We start from the raw sequence: 19,759 nt of genomic DNA on the forward strand, positions 1-19,759 counted from the left end.
TCTAAAAAGATACGTGCTACTAATCTCAGTTAACAAACTGCATCTGTGGATACATATCAGTATCGCTGTGCAACAATGTACTAACTTACTCTATGTGTAATTTGTAGAGTAACAGATTCACCGTTTTGTACCTCTTGATGGGGTGAGCCTGGTGTCGACATGGTGAATTTTCACAGTAATGTGCGTATCATCTATGTGGGTATCGCTGTGTGCACTTGTGTTAGGTACGATCGTTTGGATTTGTGTTGAGGTTGACGTTTGTTCAGAGTCTGGTCTGTGGTTAGCACTATCTTTCAGCATTTCTCTAGCTTAACGTGTAAATAATGATCCATTTACAGGTTAAAATATTATTCTAACTCAAATATACATTTACATGCATCACAGTTTTGATGAATTCACTGTAGAGATGTATTACCTTCCGCTTTCAAGCATTGTGTAATGGTATGAAACAAAAAACTGACGCTGAAAACCACTGAAAATGTCTGTGAATGTTTACATTTACACAAAGATCATTGGGTCACGACGTTGCGTAAAATCACAACAGCGCAGTCCAGCTGACACCGATGTTGGTTACTTGGTCTGAAATAAAAACAATGTGGGTTAACAGAAGACCAAGCATATACAGGTATTTAAAGCTGATGATTACTCACTTTTAAAAGACTACTTACCGAGGTCCAAAAAGGTGTTTTCGAAACAAGGCTGTGTTGAATTCCTCTCATCCCTAAACCACAGGTATGAAACAGACAATATGAAAGACAGTTAAAGCTTAATGTTTGGATTGCTCCATCGTTTTCATTATGTAATTCTTTTATACATTCTTAAATGGTTCAAATGTGTCGCTTGTTAGCTTTTATAATTGCAACACAATTTGAAACAATTATTTCGAATTGTTAACAGCCTACTCTGCGCTCGAAACGGCAGATGTCTTCTGTGGCAGCCGTGGATTTAATAATGACAACACAACCTGTATGCATCCAAAGGGTTACACCTCTTAACATTGTCATTGGTTACACGTCACCATTTATCACGTCAGAACTATATCGTTACCATTAAATAAAATAGTGATAAGGTTGGATGAATCTAAACTAATTAGTTCACGTAGTTACATTTGATAATTTCGGTCAGGTAGGAATGCCGTTCTCGTTAGTTATGGCATGTTAAGCGCTACATTGTGTCATTTAATTTTATCTATTAAGGACAAACGCATCCGCTTACATACACTTGCTAACGTTTATCTTAATAGTGCCATTAATCTTTTTTTTAAAACAATACATACAAAAATCTGAATTAATTTCATGCTGCAATACCCGGAAGTCTTGCATCCCCGCATGCGCACACGCGTACACACACACACACCCACCCACCCACCCACCCTCACACACACACACACACACACACACACACACACACACACACACACACACACACACACACACACACACACAGGTATTTACTACCTCACAAACACACACACACACACAGGTATTTACTACCTCACAAACACTACAGCTCGTAAGCATCGTTGCCTGTTAAACATTTCTACCAATATGTAGAAAACATTCTCGCGTTAATGCTCGATGTATAATTTGATAAGACTTCTTACAGACGTTTTGTTTACCAGAAATAACGTATCTTAAACTGCCCCCGAATCAGCGTTGTCCATGCAAATTTGAACTCAACCTTCTGGGTACGTTTGTAACTTTTTGCCATATATTGCAACTCAACAATTAATGCTGACTTAAAATACCCATTCTGATTTCATGAATCATCATTGATCATACACACGCGTACCAAAGACATCAGTTTTATTTTATATTTGTCAGAAAGCATGTGTAATTTATGTAGACAGTAGTAGCTTTCGTTTTTGCATACCCGTACACTATACTATATAGCTGTACTTGCGTGTGATAAATAGCGTTATTAATGTTTGTTTGATTAAAGTGCAAGCAGATTGATTACAGTCAGCTTTCATTCACAGTGAGTGTCATTGTGAGGAAGAGGAAGGGTGGCTGTGACATTCGTCATTTTTTTGGGCAACCTCAGAACAGTTGAGAGCAGTGAGAAAATGAGTGCCAGTCAGATGACAGAACTATACAGTAGCACAAGAGTCTATGTTTCCTGATATAATAATAATTGCCAAAAATTGTTAATAATCCATTCTTGAACTTCGTGGTAAGAAACACCACTTATTTGCTGATGATATTTATTTCATGTTCACTGCATTTAGAGTAAAGAGAGAGAGGGAGAGCATTAGGATCCTGACAAGGCAGGGAGAGCAGGTGACATGGAGGTGAGTGAGAAAAGGAGCAAATATTGATGACTCCTGGTAGATTTCGTCCCCCCCTCAATGTTGAATCCATGGCTACGGCCTTGGCCCAAATGATGTATGTGTTGAGTAGTACTATGATGTATAACTAACCTTATTTTCTGTTATCGTGGATCATTACATTGGGCAGATTTGATCTTAACCATTTATGTTAACATCGATTAAACACAGGATTAAACATTCCCAAACCCTGTCACCATATTGTTAAACACCAAACATCACACGACTTGTCTGGGGAATTTAACATCCTCGAACCCTGGCACCCTATTGTTAAAAATCTGACTTATCGTTACTTACCTTACCCCCACCATGGAACATACGTCACACCGGAAGTCCCACCCCTGCATACGTCACACTGGAAGTCCCACCTACCAAATTGGAAGTACCGCCCACAAACTGGAAATCCCACCTACTGTCAATCAATCATCCAAAAGTGACAGAAGCCATACTATATTTACTACTAGTACTCTACTACTGCAAACAAAATGGTTAATCAGAATTCAATTCCTAACCATTTTCTTAACCTTGCTTCCTTTCCTTTCTTGCTCTTATCAGCTTACTTGTATGTTTTTGGTATTTAACATCAATCACAAAATATAAATTATGACAAAAGTCTTAAACACTTTAGATCACAAAACTCAACTACAATTATGTTTTTGCTGTTGTCAACAAATGCAAAATAAAGCATTGATTTTGAATATCGAATTAAAGCTTAGAGCAATACCACAACACAAACCTATAAGAAAAAATGTCACACAGACACTGATAAGGATTCTGTCATTATTTCTTATTATTAACAACTTCAGCCCACACTGGCCTTGTGAGAGTGAGCTCTCTGTGGTTTACTTGTAAACAAGTGCTACATCTACACTACTCCTCTATTGAAACAATCTTCTCAGTGATGCTCTCTGTAAGATGACATTGTTCATACCAGATTTGGCAGCCAGACGTCTCTTTTTGGTCATCCTTATTTTTTGTGAGTCATTCCCCCATTGCAAACATTTTGCTTAGTCATTTGGTCTTTTAGTTGAGGAATTCTTAACGGGTGAACCCCATTGCTATCAATGTGTCTTATTTCATTGATCATCATACAGTATTGATGAGCGTTTCCTCTATCATTATTTTACATTTTATTCAGAGAAGAATGAAACCTTTTTGGTACCCAGGGGACTCAGAACTATTTTATGACAGGGGGTGCGGGAATTCCTATTAAATAAAAATGCACAGTCAGAACATTGAAGGATGAATTGAGAAAGAACAGGATCAGCTTGTATTCATGATTTATTTATTAGTCTATAGCAAATGTGGAAAAAGAGCCTACAGAACCTTGAAGAAAATGGCCTAATAAAATTATCCTTTTGAAAAAGGAGGTCAGCAAGGCTCACAACTGAAGTGAAACGTTAAAATTGTTAATACATTAAAGGGCTGAAATATTTTACCGTAAAAATTCAAAAGTTCTTTACTGAATAGTGTCTACATCTCATGTAAGTTTTTTAATTTTTCATAATGACGTGATGTGAATAATAATGGCACATTTAGTTTTTTGTAGATTCATTCCATTACATCCAAGCCCAAGGTCAGTATAGTGACTGAAATAGACATTGTTAATATATAATAAACAATAGCAACATATTTTAAAATGTTTATGCATGTACAATACACTTGAATGGTATAGTATCTATTAGTTAAATTGTGTAGCACAAATGTTATTAAGTCATTTTTCTGTATATAGACAGTGTACTGGGGTTAACCACAGGGTGACTCAGTCCAGGGTGGGAGATGGGTGGATGTCAGACACGACTGCCTTTTCTCATGCTTTAGCAACTCCGGTCGGGGGTCTGCCAGGTCAATCTGCCTCAGTGCTTGAACTGATGCTTTTTCCTCGGTGGAATGTGTATATTAGCAAAATATCACAAAATATCATAAAATATAAATTATGAGAAAAGTCTTAAACACTTTAGATCACAAAACTCAACCATATATTTTTGCTGTTGTCAACAAATATTGAATTAAAGCTAAGAGCAATACCATAACACAAAGCTGTAAGAAAAAAATTCACACAGACACATGACTGATTAGGATTCTGTCATTATTTCTTATTATTAACAACTTCAGCCCACACTGGTCCTGTTAGTGTGTGCTCTCTGTGGTTTACTTGTAAACAAGCTCTACATCACTCCTCTATTGAAACAATCCTCTCTGTGATGATATCATTTGAAATCTAACAGTGAGGCTCTCTGCAAGATAACATTGTTCATCCCAGATATGGCAGCCAGACGTCTCTTTTTGGTCGTCCTCATTTTTGGTGAGTCATTACTCCAATACACACATTTAATTTACTATTTTGGTCTTTTAGTTAAGGAATTATTAACTGGTGTACCTCATTGCTATAGTGTGTCTTATTTCATTGATCATCATACAGTATTGATGAGCGTTTCCTCTATCATTATTTTACATTTTATTCAGAGAAGAATGAAACCTTTGTACCCAGGGGAGGCAGAAAAACTTTATGACAGGGGGTGTGGGAATTCCTGTTTTAAAAACATGCACAGTCAGAACAATGAAGGATGAATTGAGCAACAACAGGATTAGGTTGTATTCATGATTTATTTATTAGCCTATAGCAAATGTGGAAAAAGAGCCTACAGAACCTTGAAGAATATGGCCTAACAAAATTATCATTTTGAAAAAGCAGGTCAGCAAGGCTCACAACTGAGGTGAAATGTTAAAATTGTTAATACATTAAAGGGCTGAAATATTTTACCCTAAAAGTTCTCTACCGAAAAGTGTTTCCGTCTCAAGTTAATTTTTTAAATATTTGATAATGACGTGATGTGAATAATAATGGCATATTTTGTTTTTTGTAGATTCATTCCAGTACATCCAAGCCCAAGGTCAGTATAGTTATTGAAATAGACATTGTTAATATATAATAAACAATAGTGGCATATTTAAAAATGTTTATAAATTTCAATACGCTTGAATGGTATAGTATCTATTAGTTAAATTGTGTAGCACAAATGTTATTAAGTCATTTTTCTGTATATAGACAGTGTACTGGGGTTAACCACAGGGTGACTCAGTCCAGGGTGGGAGATGGGTGGATGTCAGACACGACTGCCTTTTCTCATGCTTTAGTGACTCCGGTCGGGGTTCTGCCAGGTCAATCTGCCTCAGTGCTTGAACTGATGCTTTTTCCTCAGGGGGAAGTCTGTATTAGCAAGATTAAAGAACATGTCTTCAACTTTGTCCTGAACCTGCTGTGAATAATGTTGCGGATAATTATTTTCCACTTCTCAGGTTCGAGGGTTCAGTCCACTTGATTTTCATTTTTCAAATATAAATTCTCCAGGAAATTACTTTGATTCTAATAGTTTATTACAAGCTTGTGGGTGATACACGGACAAAGTACACTCATGTGCACGTTCCTAGGTATGACAAAGACACACTTTGAGGGGCCCCTTACATTTTTTTCAAACATCTGGTTCTCTTCTTATTCCTTAAGTCTTAGGAACATAGGACATATAAGCTATAGAATGCCCAAAGGAGAACAAGGATTTGCTGGGAAGAGTTCTGATGAAGAGGGGGACAAGCTATAAGTCCTCACATTTTTAACCACGTTTCCCCAACTCCTAGAAACAGCAAAATATCCAGCCTGTATATCATATACACAAAACCTAATTATTTAATACATATTTAATTAACCTAATTTATGCAAATAGAATATATTTACAAATCCTTAATATATAATATATACGCATAATTAATTAATCTTCCATATTTTCAAAACAAAAAAAGTCTATTCTTCTGATCTCACAGACGTCCCTCAGCCCAGCCTGACTCTGAATCCTGCAGTCATCATAGAGAGACTCAGTACAGCTGATCTGTGAGACTCCACCATCCGTCTCTGTGTCTCAGTACAACATCACCATAGAGGGGAAACAGAGCTCACATTCAATTGGACAGTCCAAGGTTCACCGGTTGAGGTCAAAACTAATTGTTTCTACACTCCAGAGTAGTGATGCGACGCTTGAAGCGATGCTTTGGTATGTGCCTCGAGATTTTCTAGCGAGACAGGTTGTAACGAAACTTCAGATAGAAGGAAACGCCCCTTAGATGACAGATGAAGCTTTGTTTCTGCGCTGTTACAAGCCGATGTCTTTGTCAGGTCCAGTTTGAGTATTTACGGAAGTGAAACGCTGTTCATTTTCGAGAGTGGGCAAAAGTAGTTTGATGACTGAATAGTTATTGTTACTTGTGAGATTTTTGGAATGGAACCATCTTGGAAAATATATTTTCCTGTTACACAAGCACTGTTCTTTCCTCACTGTCCAGTTGCAAAAGCTCTGTTGCCAGTTCGAAACACTAATGTTGTCTCTATTTACTCACTGATTAAACATGCACTTTTACCTACAGTATTTACATATTACTTATGCAAATAAAAACAAACATTAAGGAAAAAATAAGAATACACAAATTAAGTGCGAACAGGCTTTTGTATAAAACAAATACATTTTAGGCTATAGTGATAGCCTATTAACTATAATGACTTTGCATTGCGAGTGATGTGACTGACATGAGTCCTTGAAGTGGATGACTGAAGCTTACGTTGTGTCAGTGCAACGTCATTGCGGTAATCATTATTTGACCTGCTATTAATGATTTCAACCAGTAGGTGCCCTCAGTGAGCGACAATAGACGATTTTAGTACTAATCGCAATGAAAAATACTCACAAATATGAAATCATGGAGATATTCCATAATCGGGCATAATCGTTAATCGGGATGATCTTCACATGAGTGACTTGAAAAAGCTCACCCAGTGGCTGAAGTTTCCCTGACTGCTTGTTTTATTTCCCAAGTGGAGTGCACATCTCATCTCACTGTTGTACTACGACACTACACATCCCCCGCAATGTAAGGTCACTGAAGCCGAATTGCTCTGCTAGCGTAAATAGAAGAATATTGTCAATAACAACAAAAATCTAAATGATATTCCTAAATATCCTGAGTTGGGTTTGTATTGTCATGTCATGACATAAAGAATAAACAGTACTAGTCTAACCACTACACCTAGTAACCTACAAAAAAAGCTTTCGATCATGTCTCCACTTCCCGTTATATGCAAATACTTGGCCATTCTATTACTACGGAAAATAAGCAGTTGAAAGAATGTTGAGCTCAAACAAACCAATGGTATGTATCCTAGAATAAATGCAGCTATGAGAGATGCATGCAGAAAAAACCTGTTAACAAACTGAAATTGTAGAAAATATGAATAGGATATACATTATACATCTTTTTCGATTTTCTAATTATAATTAGGCAAAGCACAACAATAGGTTTATCCCATACTTTTTATTATTCCTCCAGCTCTACAGCCTAAACGGTAAACACTATAAACACGAAACCAACTCCAGAATGTCCCAAATGCTCGAACTTGGGTTGCTTGAGCAGATCTTTTTGATAACTATTATACTTTTATGCTATATCAATCAGGGATGGAAATTAAATTTTTTGTCCACCGGCCACTGTGGATGGTGGATTTCAAAATCTACCAGCCACTCAATGTTTTTACCAGCCACTTTCTTGTTTTTAACCAACAACGTGAAGCGTGTTGACGACATACAGAGCAGTACATTATCAGATTTGTCTCGTCGTAAACTAACCAATCGCGGGACTCACCATTGTCTGCTTTTCTCCATCGTTCTTTAAAAAAAAGTTTTTTGACTTTCGCCTCTTTGTCCACTGGCTCCTCCTGAGATGTTTTCTCAGCGGACCTCTTAACGCATGCGATGTAACGCCAGATTTTCTTTATGTGCGCCACCTCTAAAGTGTACGTAAGAGGATTAGTGCCAAGCAATAATACAACAAATAAAACCATACCATACCATACCATCTTCTTCCGCTTATCCGGGGCCGGGTCGCGGGGGCAGCAGTCTAAGCAGGGATGCCCAGACTTCCCTCTCCCCAGACACTTCCTCCAGCTCTTCCGGGGGGACACCGAGGCGTTCCCAGGCCAGCCGGGAGACATAGTCCCTCCAGCGTGTCCTAGGTCTTCCCTGGGGTCTCCTCCCGGTGGGACGGGACCGGAACACCTTCCCAGGAAGGCGTTCCGGAGGCATCCGAAAAAGATGCCCAAGCCACCTCAGCTGACCCCTCTCGATGTGGAGGAGCAGCGGCTCTACTCTGAGCTCCTCCCGGGTGACCGAGCTTCTCACCCTATCTCTAAGGGATCGCCCGGCCACCCTGCGGAGAAAGCTCATTTCGGCCGCCTGTATCCGGGATCTTGTCCTTTCGGTCATGACCCAAAGCTCATGACCATAGGTGAGAGTAGGAACGTAGATTGACTGGTAAATCGAGAGCTTCGCCTTGCAGCTCAGCTCTTTCTTCACCACGACAGACCGATACATCGACTGCATTACTGCAGAAGCTGCACCGATCCGTCTGTCAATCTCCCGTTCCATCCTTCCCTCACTCGTGAACAAGACCCCTAGATACTTAAACTCCTCCACTTGAGGCAGGCACTCTCCACCAACCTGGGGGAAGGCCCGGCCACCAGGCGCTCGCATACGAGCCCCAACCCCGGGCCTGGCTCCAGGGTGGGGCCCCGGCTGCGCCATACCGGGCGACGTCACGGTACTCAAAATGTTTTTCTTCATTAAGGGGGTTTTGAACCGCTCTTAGTCTGACCCGTCGCCTAAGACCTGTTTGCCTTGGGAGACCCTACCAGGGGCATATAGCCCCAGACAACATAGCTCCTAGGGTCACTCGGGTACTCAAACCCCTCCACCACGTTAAGGTGGCAGTTCTTGGAGGGGCTGTTTCAGCTACAGACACAAAACCAACTTTGTTTCACACGTTTACGCTATCTCCACTGGAAATAATGAAATGGTTATTGATTTTACATATCAAAAAGGCCTATCCTTAGCTAATAAGGCACATATCATGCACATGGAAGTGCATGCACCCACAGGTCTGGAGCGGTAAGAAATGAAATATTTTTTTACTTGAAAAATATCTTGCCAGTCACCAAAGTGTTACTGACTACTTGTATTATTTAACTGGTGGAGTGTGTATCTCACAATTTAAATAACATGATAACAGTGATAAAATCTAATATTTTCTGTTCTGTTTTGTCAGGTTTTGGTTTTGTTTGTTCTTGAATCTAGCCTGTTGTGTTTGGTTTTCTCCTCTGTTTCCTGACAGATCACAGAGACCCCCCTCAGCCCAGGCTGATAGTGAGTCATACAGTCGTCACAGAGAGAGACTCAGTTCAGCTGATCTGTGAGACTCCATCATCTGTTTCTGTGCTTCAGTGTATCTTCTTTGAATACGAGAGACCTATTCTTTCAGACACATCCTGTAAACAGACTGTCACAGGAACTCAGCTGCTTTCTTGGGCAGGTCAAAAATCACCAGCTGTGGTCCAGGTGAAGTGTTACTACATTTTAGAAAGTAATCACGTATCTCCTTCCAGTAACCAAGGCTTTGTCACTGTCCAGGGTAAGTAGCTTGTTTTGCAAAATATACTTATAGTTAGGTACACACTGATACCCCTTAATTTTCGATAACGATTCCTAGTATTGAGCTTTGAAGACAATACACAGAGATAGATCATTCTAGGAAACTTTCACAACAGCAGTCAACAGTGTGGGACTTCCAGCTCATTACATTTCATGGGTGTAACCCTCCTGACAACATAGTTGGATTCATGATCACCAACTTGCACTGACAGGTGCCAGAAAAGGACAATTATAAGAATGTGTTCTCTCCTTCTCTATGGACCTCTAAGAGACCACCTTAAACACTGTTAGTTATTATACATTTTGTGCTGGTTTATTTACTTCTGTAATTCTTGTGTGATCAGATGCAGAAGTAACTTTAATTGCTTTTCTCCAGATTTCATTCCTAGCTCTACTTTGATACCCAAAACCCCATTGAGAGCAACTACTGGTAAGTAATACATTTGATTTGCAATTGCAATAATTGTATTCACATTTACTATCTAAAGCTCTCTTCATTTTAGGTTCAACCACTTCTTTGACCCCTACAGCAACTACATCAGGTGTGTTGGCCACTAATTTTATGAAAATTTTAAGGTATTTATATTCTTGGTTTATTGGTAGATTTTTCTTTAAGAGATTTGGCAACACATTTTAGTACTGCAACAACGTGGTCAAACTCGTGATATTTATGCTAGCTAGAACTTCAAATGAGCATTTTCCAATATTAAGTAACTTGTAAAATATTATGAATTCACAAAATGTTAACTGTTGTTGAACTTAACATATGAAATACCTGAAAGGGGACACAATATAAAATGAAATAATTTGCGTAGTGTTTCCTCCACCGTGATTTTAGCAAGAATGAGGAAAACCACGAGAGCTCCCCCAATATAGACTTGCAGGCATAAGCAATAAATCTTGTTAGATTAGGCAGTGCAAGTATATTGAAGATCTTACAGTAATTATTTTAAGAAAAACACAGTAATAGTTAACACGTTCTTAATCTTTTTAAAATATCTCATAACCCTTTTCCAAAATGTCTTGCTGTTTTGCCTAACCCATGAATTAACAAAATAAATGTTCACATGTATAGAAAGGAAATAACATTTCTTACAGCACATACTGTCAACAAGAAGTTATGTGTTTATCTCCCTGTCACATGACTACATAATGAAGAGGTGTTATTTACTGGTTCTGGAAAGGAGGCTGTTTAAGAATCTGTTGTTATGGTAATATCATTGATAACTCTAAATGGACGTAAGTACAGAGATAAAATAATCTTGGCACAATTAGCGGTTAAATTTACTTGCAAGGAGAGACACATCAAAAGCTTACAGAATAAACCTGTGAGGAATCTCTGAAGAAAAAATAGAAGAGTCAAAGTATTTATACATATGTTTATACTATGTTTACTTTTATTATTAACATTCAATACTTGCATAAATTAACATGTGTTTCAATGAGAGCCAAAGTAATACAGAGGTTTCAATTCAAAATGTTCATGCTTTAGGGCCAATCAACCTTTTATAACAACTTTAAATGTTTGAGGCTATCCTAAATAAGAATTCTAATATATGTTTATAAACAATTGACTGCATATAACTAACATATAACTAAGACTGACTCTTTAACCATTTGAGCTACAGACACAAAGCCAACTTTGTTTCACACATTTAGCCTATGGCCAGTTCATACGATGAAATGTTTATTGATTTTACAGATGCTAAATAGCATAATGAGCATAATTAGTGTTGATTAACTATTAGGCTGTATCTTTACCAATGCTGATTAGCGTATTCAGCATTAATTTGTTATTTGGCTGTATCTTTTGAACCGTTCGAGCTACAGAAAACAAACTGACTCATTCAAAATTTTAGACCATCCCCAGTTAATATAATGAAACCTGTATTGATTTAACGAATGCTAATTAGTGTAATTATCGTTAATTACCTATTAGGCTGTATCTTCTGAACCGTTCCAGCTACAGACATGAAACCAACGTTGTTTTACCAGTTTAGGCTATCCCCAGTTCATCTAATGAAACCCTTGTTATTTTTACATACGCTAATCAGCGTAATTTGCATTAATTAACTATCAAGCTGTATCTTTTGAACCGTTTGAGCTACAGACACGTAACCATCTTTGTTTTAACAGTTCAGTCTATCCCTTTTTCAAACTTGGAAAAGTTGTTTGATTTTATGTATGCTAATTTGCATAATTAGTGTTAATTAACCATTAGACTGTATATTTTGAACCGTTTCAGCTACAGACACAAAACCAACTTTGTTTCACACGTTTACGCTATCTCCACTGGAAATAATGAAATGGTTATTGATTTTACATATGCTTATTAACGTAAATAGTGTTAATCAACTTCTAGGCTGTATTTTTTTAACTGTTCGAGATACAGACACGAAATCAGCAATTGGAAAAACTTTTATGAGCTTTAACTATGTCATGTATGCTAATTTATGCAAAAGACAAATAGAATATAATTTGCGAGGGCCAAAATAACATTGTTGATCTGCATGATCTGCACAATACATGACGTGCACAACATAACGGGGAGCTGTTATAATGAATTATAAAGTTATTATGAAGAATCGACACATCAAAAAGGCCTATCCTTAGCTAATAAGGCACATATCATGCACATGGAAGTGCATGCACCCACAGGTCTGGAGCGGTAAGAAATGAAATATTTTTTTACCACTGATCCTCAGATGAGTAACTTGAAAAATATCTTGCCAGTCACCAAAGTGTTACTGACTACTTGTATTATTTAACTGGTGGAGTGTGTATCTCACAATTTAAATAACATGATAACAGTGATAAAATCTAATAATTTCTGTTCTGTTTTGTTATGTTTTGGTTTTGTTTGTTCTTGAATCTAGCCTGTTGTGTTTGGTTTTCTCCTCTGTTTCCTTACAGATCACAGAAACCTCCCTCAGCCCAGTCTGAGAGTGAATCCTACAGTCATCAGAGAGAGAGACTCAGTTCAGCTGAGCTGTGAGACTCCACCATCCGTCTCTGTGTCTCGGTGTATCTTCTATAATGAAGCGAGACTTGATCTTCCAGACACATCCTGTAAACAGACTGTCACAGGAACTCAGCTGCTTTCTTTGGCAGGTCTAAAATCACCAGCTGTGGTCCAGGTGATGTGTTACTACAATGTAGAAACATATCCCTCATCTTCTTTCAGTAACACAGTCATTGTCACTGTCCAGGGTAAGTATGTTGTTTTGCAAAGTATACTTATAATTAGGTACACACTGATACCCCTTCATTTTCGATAATGATTCCTAGTATTGAGCTTTGAAGACAATACACAGAGACAGATCATTCTAGGAAACTTTCACAACAGCAGTCAACAGTGTGGGACTTCCAGCTCATTACATTTCATGGGTGTAACCCTCCTGACAACATAGTTGGATTCATGATCACCAACTTGCACTGACAGGTGCCAGAAAAGGACAATTATAAGAATGTGTTCTCTCCTTCTCTATGGACCTCTAAGAGACCACCTTAAACACTGTTAGTTATTATACATTTTGTGCTGGTTTATTTACTTCTGTAATTCTTGTGTGATCAGATGCAGAAGTAACTTTAATTGCTTTTCTCCAGATTTCATTCCTAGCTCTACTTTGATACCCAAAACCCCATTGAGAGCAACTACTGGTAAGTAATACATTTTGCAATAATTGTATTCACATTTATCTAAAGCTCTCTTCATTTTAGGTTCAACCACTTCTTTGACCCCTACAGCAAATACATCAGGTGTGTTGGCCTCTAATTTTATGAACATTTTAAGGTTTTTATTTTCTGGAACTGATTCTTTATTGGTTGATTTTTCTTTAAGAGTTTTGGGTTGTATTGCAGCCCTTGATTCCCCAGTAAATGTGTACCAGCAAAACATCTTAGACTAATGGATCACACTAGCCTGGCTGATTTGACCATGTGACTGTAATACTCCTGAAAGGGGAGATAATATAAAATGAAATACTCTGCGTAGTGTTTCCTCCACTGTGATTTTATCAAGAATGCACTGTAGAAAATACCCAATACATAAAATAATCAGTCTATTAAAATATAAATATGTATACTATATTGACTAATTATGTTATTACATTCTTTTCTAACAAAGTTCACTTTACAACACAACATTTCTGGCTTAGTCGCGCTCACTTCAGATGACAAAGCGACACATTTTAGTACTGCAACAACGTGGTCAAACTCGTGATATTTATGCTAGCTAGAACTTCAAATGATTATTTTCCAATATTAAGTAACTTGTAAAATATCATGAATTCACAAAATGTTAACTGTTGTTGAACTTAACATATGAAATACCTGAAAGGGGACACAATATAAAATGAAATAATTTGCGTAGTGTTTCCTCCACCGTGATTTTAGCAAGAATGAGGAAAACCACGAGAGCTCCCCCAATATAGACTTGCAGGCATAAGCAATAAATCTTGTTAGATTAGGCAGTGCAAGTATATTGAAGATCTTATAGTAATTATTTTAAGAAAAACACAGTAATAGTTAACACGTTCTTAATCTTTTTAAAATATCTCGTAACCCTTTTCCGAATTTCTTGCTGTTTTGCTTAACCCATGAATTAACAAAATAAATGTTCACATGTATAGAAAGGAAATAACATTTCTTACAGCACATACTGTCAACATGAAGTTATGTGTTTATCTACCCTTTCACATGACTAGATAATGAAGAGGTGTTAATTACTGGTTCTGGAAAGGAGGCTGTTTAAGAATCTGTTGTTATGGTAATTTCATTGATAACTCTAAATGGAAGTAAGTACAGAGATAAAATAATCTTGGCACAATTCGCGGTTAAATTTATTTGCAAGGAGAGACACATCAAAAGCTTACAGAATAAACCTGTGAGGAATCTCTGAGGAAAAAATGGTGGTACGTGTCAAAGTAACATCCACATGAATGGCAGGACCCAAGGTTTCTCAGCAGAACATTGCCCAAAGCATCACACACACACCCCCCCCCCCCATGACCCTGTCGCTGCTTCACGGCTTTTCTTTCCTTGGGCCACTTTTGATAGGTACTGACCCCTGCAGACCTGGAACACCCCACAAGGGCTGCAGTTGTGGAGATGCTCTGACCCAGTCATCTAGTCGCTCAGATCCTTACGCTTGCCCATTTTTTCAGCTTTTGAGGACAGAATGTTCACTTGCTGCCTAGTATATCCCACCCACTGACAGGTGCCATGATAAGGAGATTATCAGTGTTATTCACATCACCTGTCAGTGGTCATAATGTTATGTCTGATCGGTGTATATTCCATATAGATACTGGAGGAACTCATAATTCAGTGTCACCTGATCGATGCCCCATTGGTTGGATATAATGTTTCGTCCCCCCTAAATGTCACTACTTCTTTGAGTTTTATATTATCCTTTTGCCAAAGTATTAGTAGAATACATCGCCAGTGATATTATATGCTTCTGATAAGTAATCTCGCTCTATCAAAATGCAATAGGCTATATTTCAAAACGTATTAATGTCCTTTTTTCATTCCAAATGCCAGACATGGCCTAATTCCATTCCAAACAGCTGTAACGTAGCACTTATACACTTCATAAAAGAGCACGGCAAACTTTATAAAAAGCGACATACGTGATGGTTTGGGAAACAGGCGTAAGTCCGTCCTTAAGGAAACACTGCTGTAAGAGCCATGTTATCTGAAAACAGGGCCCAGATTAGACTCAACTTTATTATCATTGAACAAGTACAGTACACCCTAATGCAGTTAGCATCTAACCAGATGTGCAAATAGAAGAGGGCAGAAAATTTACTTAAAGTATAGTGTGTGTTACAAGTGGGATAAATAGTTGTAAGGGTACGAATGGCAATTCTAAATGGCATTCTAAATGTGCAATCGAGGCAAATTAAAGGCCTAAGGTAGCATGTGCAACCGGGATGCAGAGATAGTAGCGTTGATTTTCCCACGGTAGAAAAGTACCTGTAACTACTGAAAATATCCTTATCAGACTTTGCAAGGCAGTGTCAGAGTCCAGTAGTAGAAAGGGAATAGTGCAACAAGGAACCTGAGAGGCAGTATTAAGCGGTGGGCGGGTGGGTGTCATTAGTGTTAGGTCACAGAGTTCAGCAGGGTTACAGCAGATGGAAAGAAACTGTTCCTGAGTCTGCTGGTGCTGGAACGAAGGGACCTGTACCACCTGCCTGATGGTCGGAAGGCAAACCGTTTGTGACATGGATGTGAAGGGTCCCTGATGATGCCTTGCGCCCTGTGCAGACACCACTTGTGACCCTCCATCACATTTTTATGTGATTAACACATAATGAACTCTCATAATGTCCCCAAACAGTGAATATATTATGGCTTGCCGCAGTGGGTGCGGTTTCTGGAGTGGGCGGGTTCCTGGTGGGACTGACCGCTGTCTGTCTATGTATGAAGACCAGTGAGTACTTCAGATACTGAATGTTATTACATTCTTTGCAGACATCTACTCCCTTTGGTTCTGTTTTAGAGACAAGGCTATGTAAAGTATAATACATTTAGTCTAATTGGTTTTACAGAAAGAAACACATTTCAGAGGTAAGAATTCCCCTTGGATTGGATATTTTATAATGCAATTTTTAATAAACCTTTTGTTCTGTGTTGTTGTCCATGATGAAATATGTTTTACCAAAAACGTGTTCATGCATTTTTCTCTTGTTATAGACCTCAAGCCCAACAGAATGATCATAACCAACGTATGGACCAATACAAACACTAAACACCACACACTACTCTGACTATTATACTCATATAAAAACACACTATAGACCAATCAACATATCATTTCTGTTGTAGAATTTGTGATGGGAACCAACCGGAGTGGAAGCCTGGTGGATTCAGGGAATGAGGGACTTTGTTCTCTCATCCCCTCTGATGCATCCACGTTCATGCCCTCATGTGAGTCCAATCTGGTTGACTTTTAAAAAGTAGATCCCTTGAGGCATTTCTAGAATTTATTCTACAGGAGATATAGAGCTTTTTCCTCGCAAATCGGTGGGCTGGATTCAAACCCATGATGGAATACATGTGTACTGGAGGCAGCCGTTTAGACCACTGGATCCTGCTTGGCTACACAGTAATTAAATGGACTCAAATTATTTTTTATAATTAAAATTGGGGGGAAACTGTTGTTTCTGGGTGTAATATAATTGCTACATTTACAATCATTATTGCATATTTTTTGTTCTTGAAGGTATTTTGGCTCAAACAAATTGCCATTTAAATATTTGGTCTTGACTTAGACAACCTGGTAAACTCTGGGTCCTGAGACCAAACCGTTTGAGGAGCAGTGAGTTAGATCATAATAATAAGTGACTTGTATAATAAGTGACTTATACTATACCCTGTTACATTTACTTAGTGTTTTGCTGATATGAATCTGGCTGATCAATCAATCAAATATTTTTGGCACCTGTTACATCAGCAGTTGTCACTAAGTGCTTTTACAGAGACCCAGAATGTAACCCCATACCATTTCTCCATCCTGAGGGTTTCAGAATAACTAGGAGGTGCCCTCCCCCGGGATTTGGCATAGAGGACAGTCTTCCTAGGGGAAAATGAAAACCCCAGGCTGAACTTAATAGATAATTGCAGTGTTAAAACAAGGGATTGAGACACTCCTAGGCTAAACAACTTAATCATAGAAATTGCTGAAGAGATGAGTCTTCAGTTCCCACTTGAGGACCTGGGTGATGGTGGTGCCCAGAAAGCAAAAGAACTCCACAGATTTGACTGGGTCGCCACCCACGGCAATGAAGGGATGCGCAAATGCGCTTCTCTGGAAGTCCACTATCATCTCCACAGTCTTTATGGCGTTGAGTTCAAGGTGTTCTGACTGCACCAGATCACCAGATGGTCAATCTCCCATCTGTGGGCGGACTCGTTTCCATCGCAAATAAGTCCAATGAGGGTGGTGTCATCTGCAACTTCAGCAGCTTGACAGAGTGGTGACTGGAGGTGCAGCTGTTGGTAGGTAGGGAGAAGAACATTTCAAGGGAGCTGGTGAGACCATAACTTTATTTTAGTGGTATTTATTGAGTGGTGGTGTTGTGGTTACAAACCAAGAGAGATGTTTGGTTAAGTATTCTTCTCTAGCTGTCTACTTCAGAAACATTAAGAAACATTTAATTAGACAATATTTAAGCACCTGACTATTATTAAGTATTGGTGCTGCTCAATTCTTGAATTATACTTTTTTTTTTTACTTTGGTGGAAGTCCTACAGTATAGATCTTAAAAGTTCTAAGTAACTATTTATACTGTAAAAGGATTCGCATTCCGGGAGCCCTTTTGTATTGTGGGATGATGGGAATATAAACAAGTCAACACCAGGATGGATGGTTTTTAGTCTTTATCTGGTATTTTATATGTATTTTACATGAAACAAAACAGATGTTATGACTTGGGGATCAAATACAGCCGTAGATCACTGAAATGTAAGTATGTTTCTCAACCAATTCAAAAAGGGGTTCACAGAAAAACATCTCCAAACCTTTATACATGTATGCATATAACAAGAAGGGGTTATTTTTACCTTTATAAGGCTTCTTGGAAGAATTTATAGGGGTTCCCCAAAGGTTCAATGTGTAGAAACCGTAACTGACCCTCCATTAACACATCTCATTTTTATGTGGTTAACACATAATGAACCCCTTGAAGATTTCAGTTTGTTTTTCAATTGAATTGTTTACATTATAGATCACAATAAAAGTGGAAAAAGTTCTGAAATTATTTATCTTTGTCTTATTCTTTTACATCACAAAAACCTGGCATTTTAACAGGGGTGTGTAGACTTTTTATATCCACTATATCCATGAAAACCTTTAACTAATGCGCTTGTGTGCACACAAACATACCCACTGGTTCTACTATAAAAGTGAGAACTGGCAAGTTCCTACTGTAGTTTTTTGTTTTTAATGTCCTCACTTCGCATGACTTTCCTTGTGGGGAATGCTGACAGACACATTACCTCTCATTATGTCTCTTTCTGTGTGGTACAGGTCCTGTTGGAGAGAATGGAGAATCATCTGAATATGTCAATGTAAGCTCTGAAATCACTGTTTTATAACTTTCAGTTTCATGTTACATTTCTCATGAAACTAAGTACCCCTTACTGTTTAACAGCACTGTTTCTTTATAAGACTGTAATGAAACACTCTTTTCTTTCTCTAGCCTGATACATACCATGTCTACTCTTCAATCCCGTACAGACCAGCAGTCCCAGCCCAGACAAACTACATCAGAGGCTTTCTGTAGATACATAGTCTTTTGTACAGTTTTGTGTTTTATTTTCTCTCTTTAATTAATTAGGGGGCCAAGCAACAGCAGAAATCAGTGAATGAAATTGAGCCGGGCGGGTCTATGACTTAAGAAGTCCATTAATCCCAAAAGGAATATCAAACAGCTATGAAACTAAACATACTCGTAAATGTGTCGGTCAGGAATGGGCAGAAAAAGTTCCATTCAAAAATACCTCTTGGGAGTGCTATAAACATCACCGATGTTTCTCACGATTTTGACATAAATAAAAACTAACTTAAACGACATCTCCTCCAAAACTGCTGAACAACTTTGGTTGACAATCAGTGTAAAGGACCACTGGACCATTGTCATTAAAAGTGAAAAGTTGATATCTTGAACAATATTGCCTCCATTTTAACTTTTGATTTACAAAATATGTGTCTGTGTATGCTGTTTGGGTTATTATAGATCACAACCCATTCAGACTAATCGGACTGCCTGCCTTCCCTGTGGTGTAGTGGGAACATCCCGGTCCTTCAATATTGTGACCCCAGTTCAATTCTGTATCTCATAAATGTTTATTCACTTGCTTTTCAGCCTTCACACAACAATACATATCCATGATTTTC

General features: G+C 38.2%; 1 protein-coding gene across 1 annotated transcript; it reads left to right on the forward strand.

The window, feature by feature from the left end:
* Nucleotides 1–9,290: 9,290 nt before the first annotated feature.
* LOC117592930 lies at nt 9,291–19,239 on the forward strand. Its single transcript, XM_034287428.1, has 13 exons — nt 9,291–9,302; nt 9,499–9,832; nt 10,229–10,282; nt 10,356–10,394; nt 12,766–13,062; nt 13,459–13,512; nt 13,573–13,611; nt 16,199–16,291; nt 16,410–16,428; nt 16,555–16,586; nt 16,687–16,788; nt 18,890–18,930; nt 19,062–19,239. Exons 1-13 carry the CDS (start codon nt 9,291–9,293, stop codon nt 19,143–19,145), a joined length of 1,200 nt encoding a protein of 399 aa, XP_034143319.1. The 3' UTR covers nt 19,146–19,239.
* The last annotated feature ends 520 nt before the right edge of the window (nt 19,240–19,759 follow it).

This window comes from Esox lucius, chromosome 17 (assembly GCF_011004845.1).
Source record: "Esox lucius isolate fEsoLuc1 chromosome 17, fEsoLuc1.pri, whole genome shotgun sequence".
In the NCBI taxonomy this organism is placed as follows: Eukaryota; Metazoa; Chordata; class Actinopteri; order Esociformes; family Esocidae; genus Esox; species Esox lucius.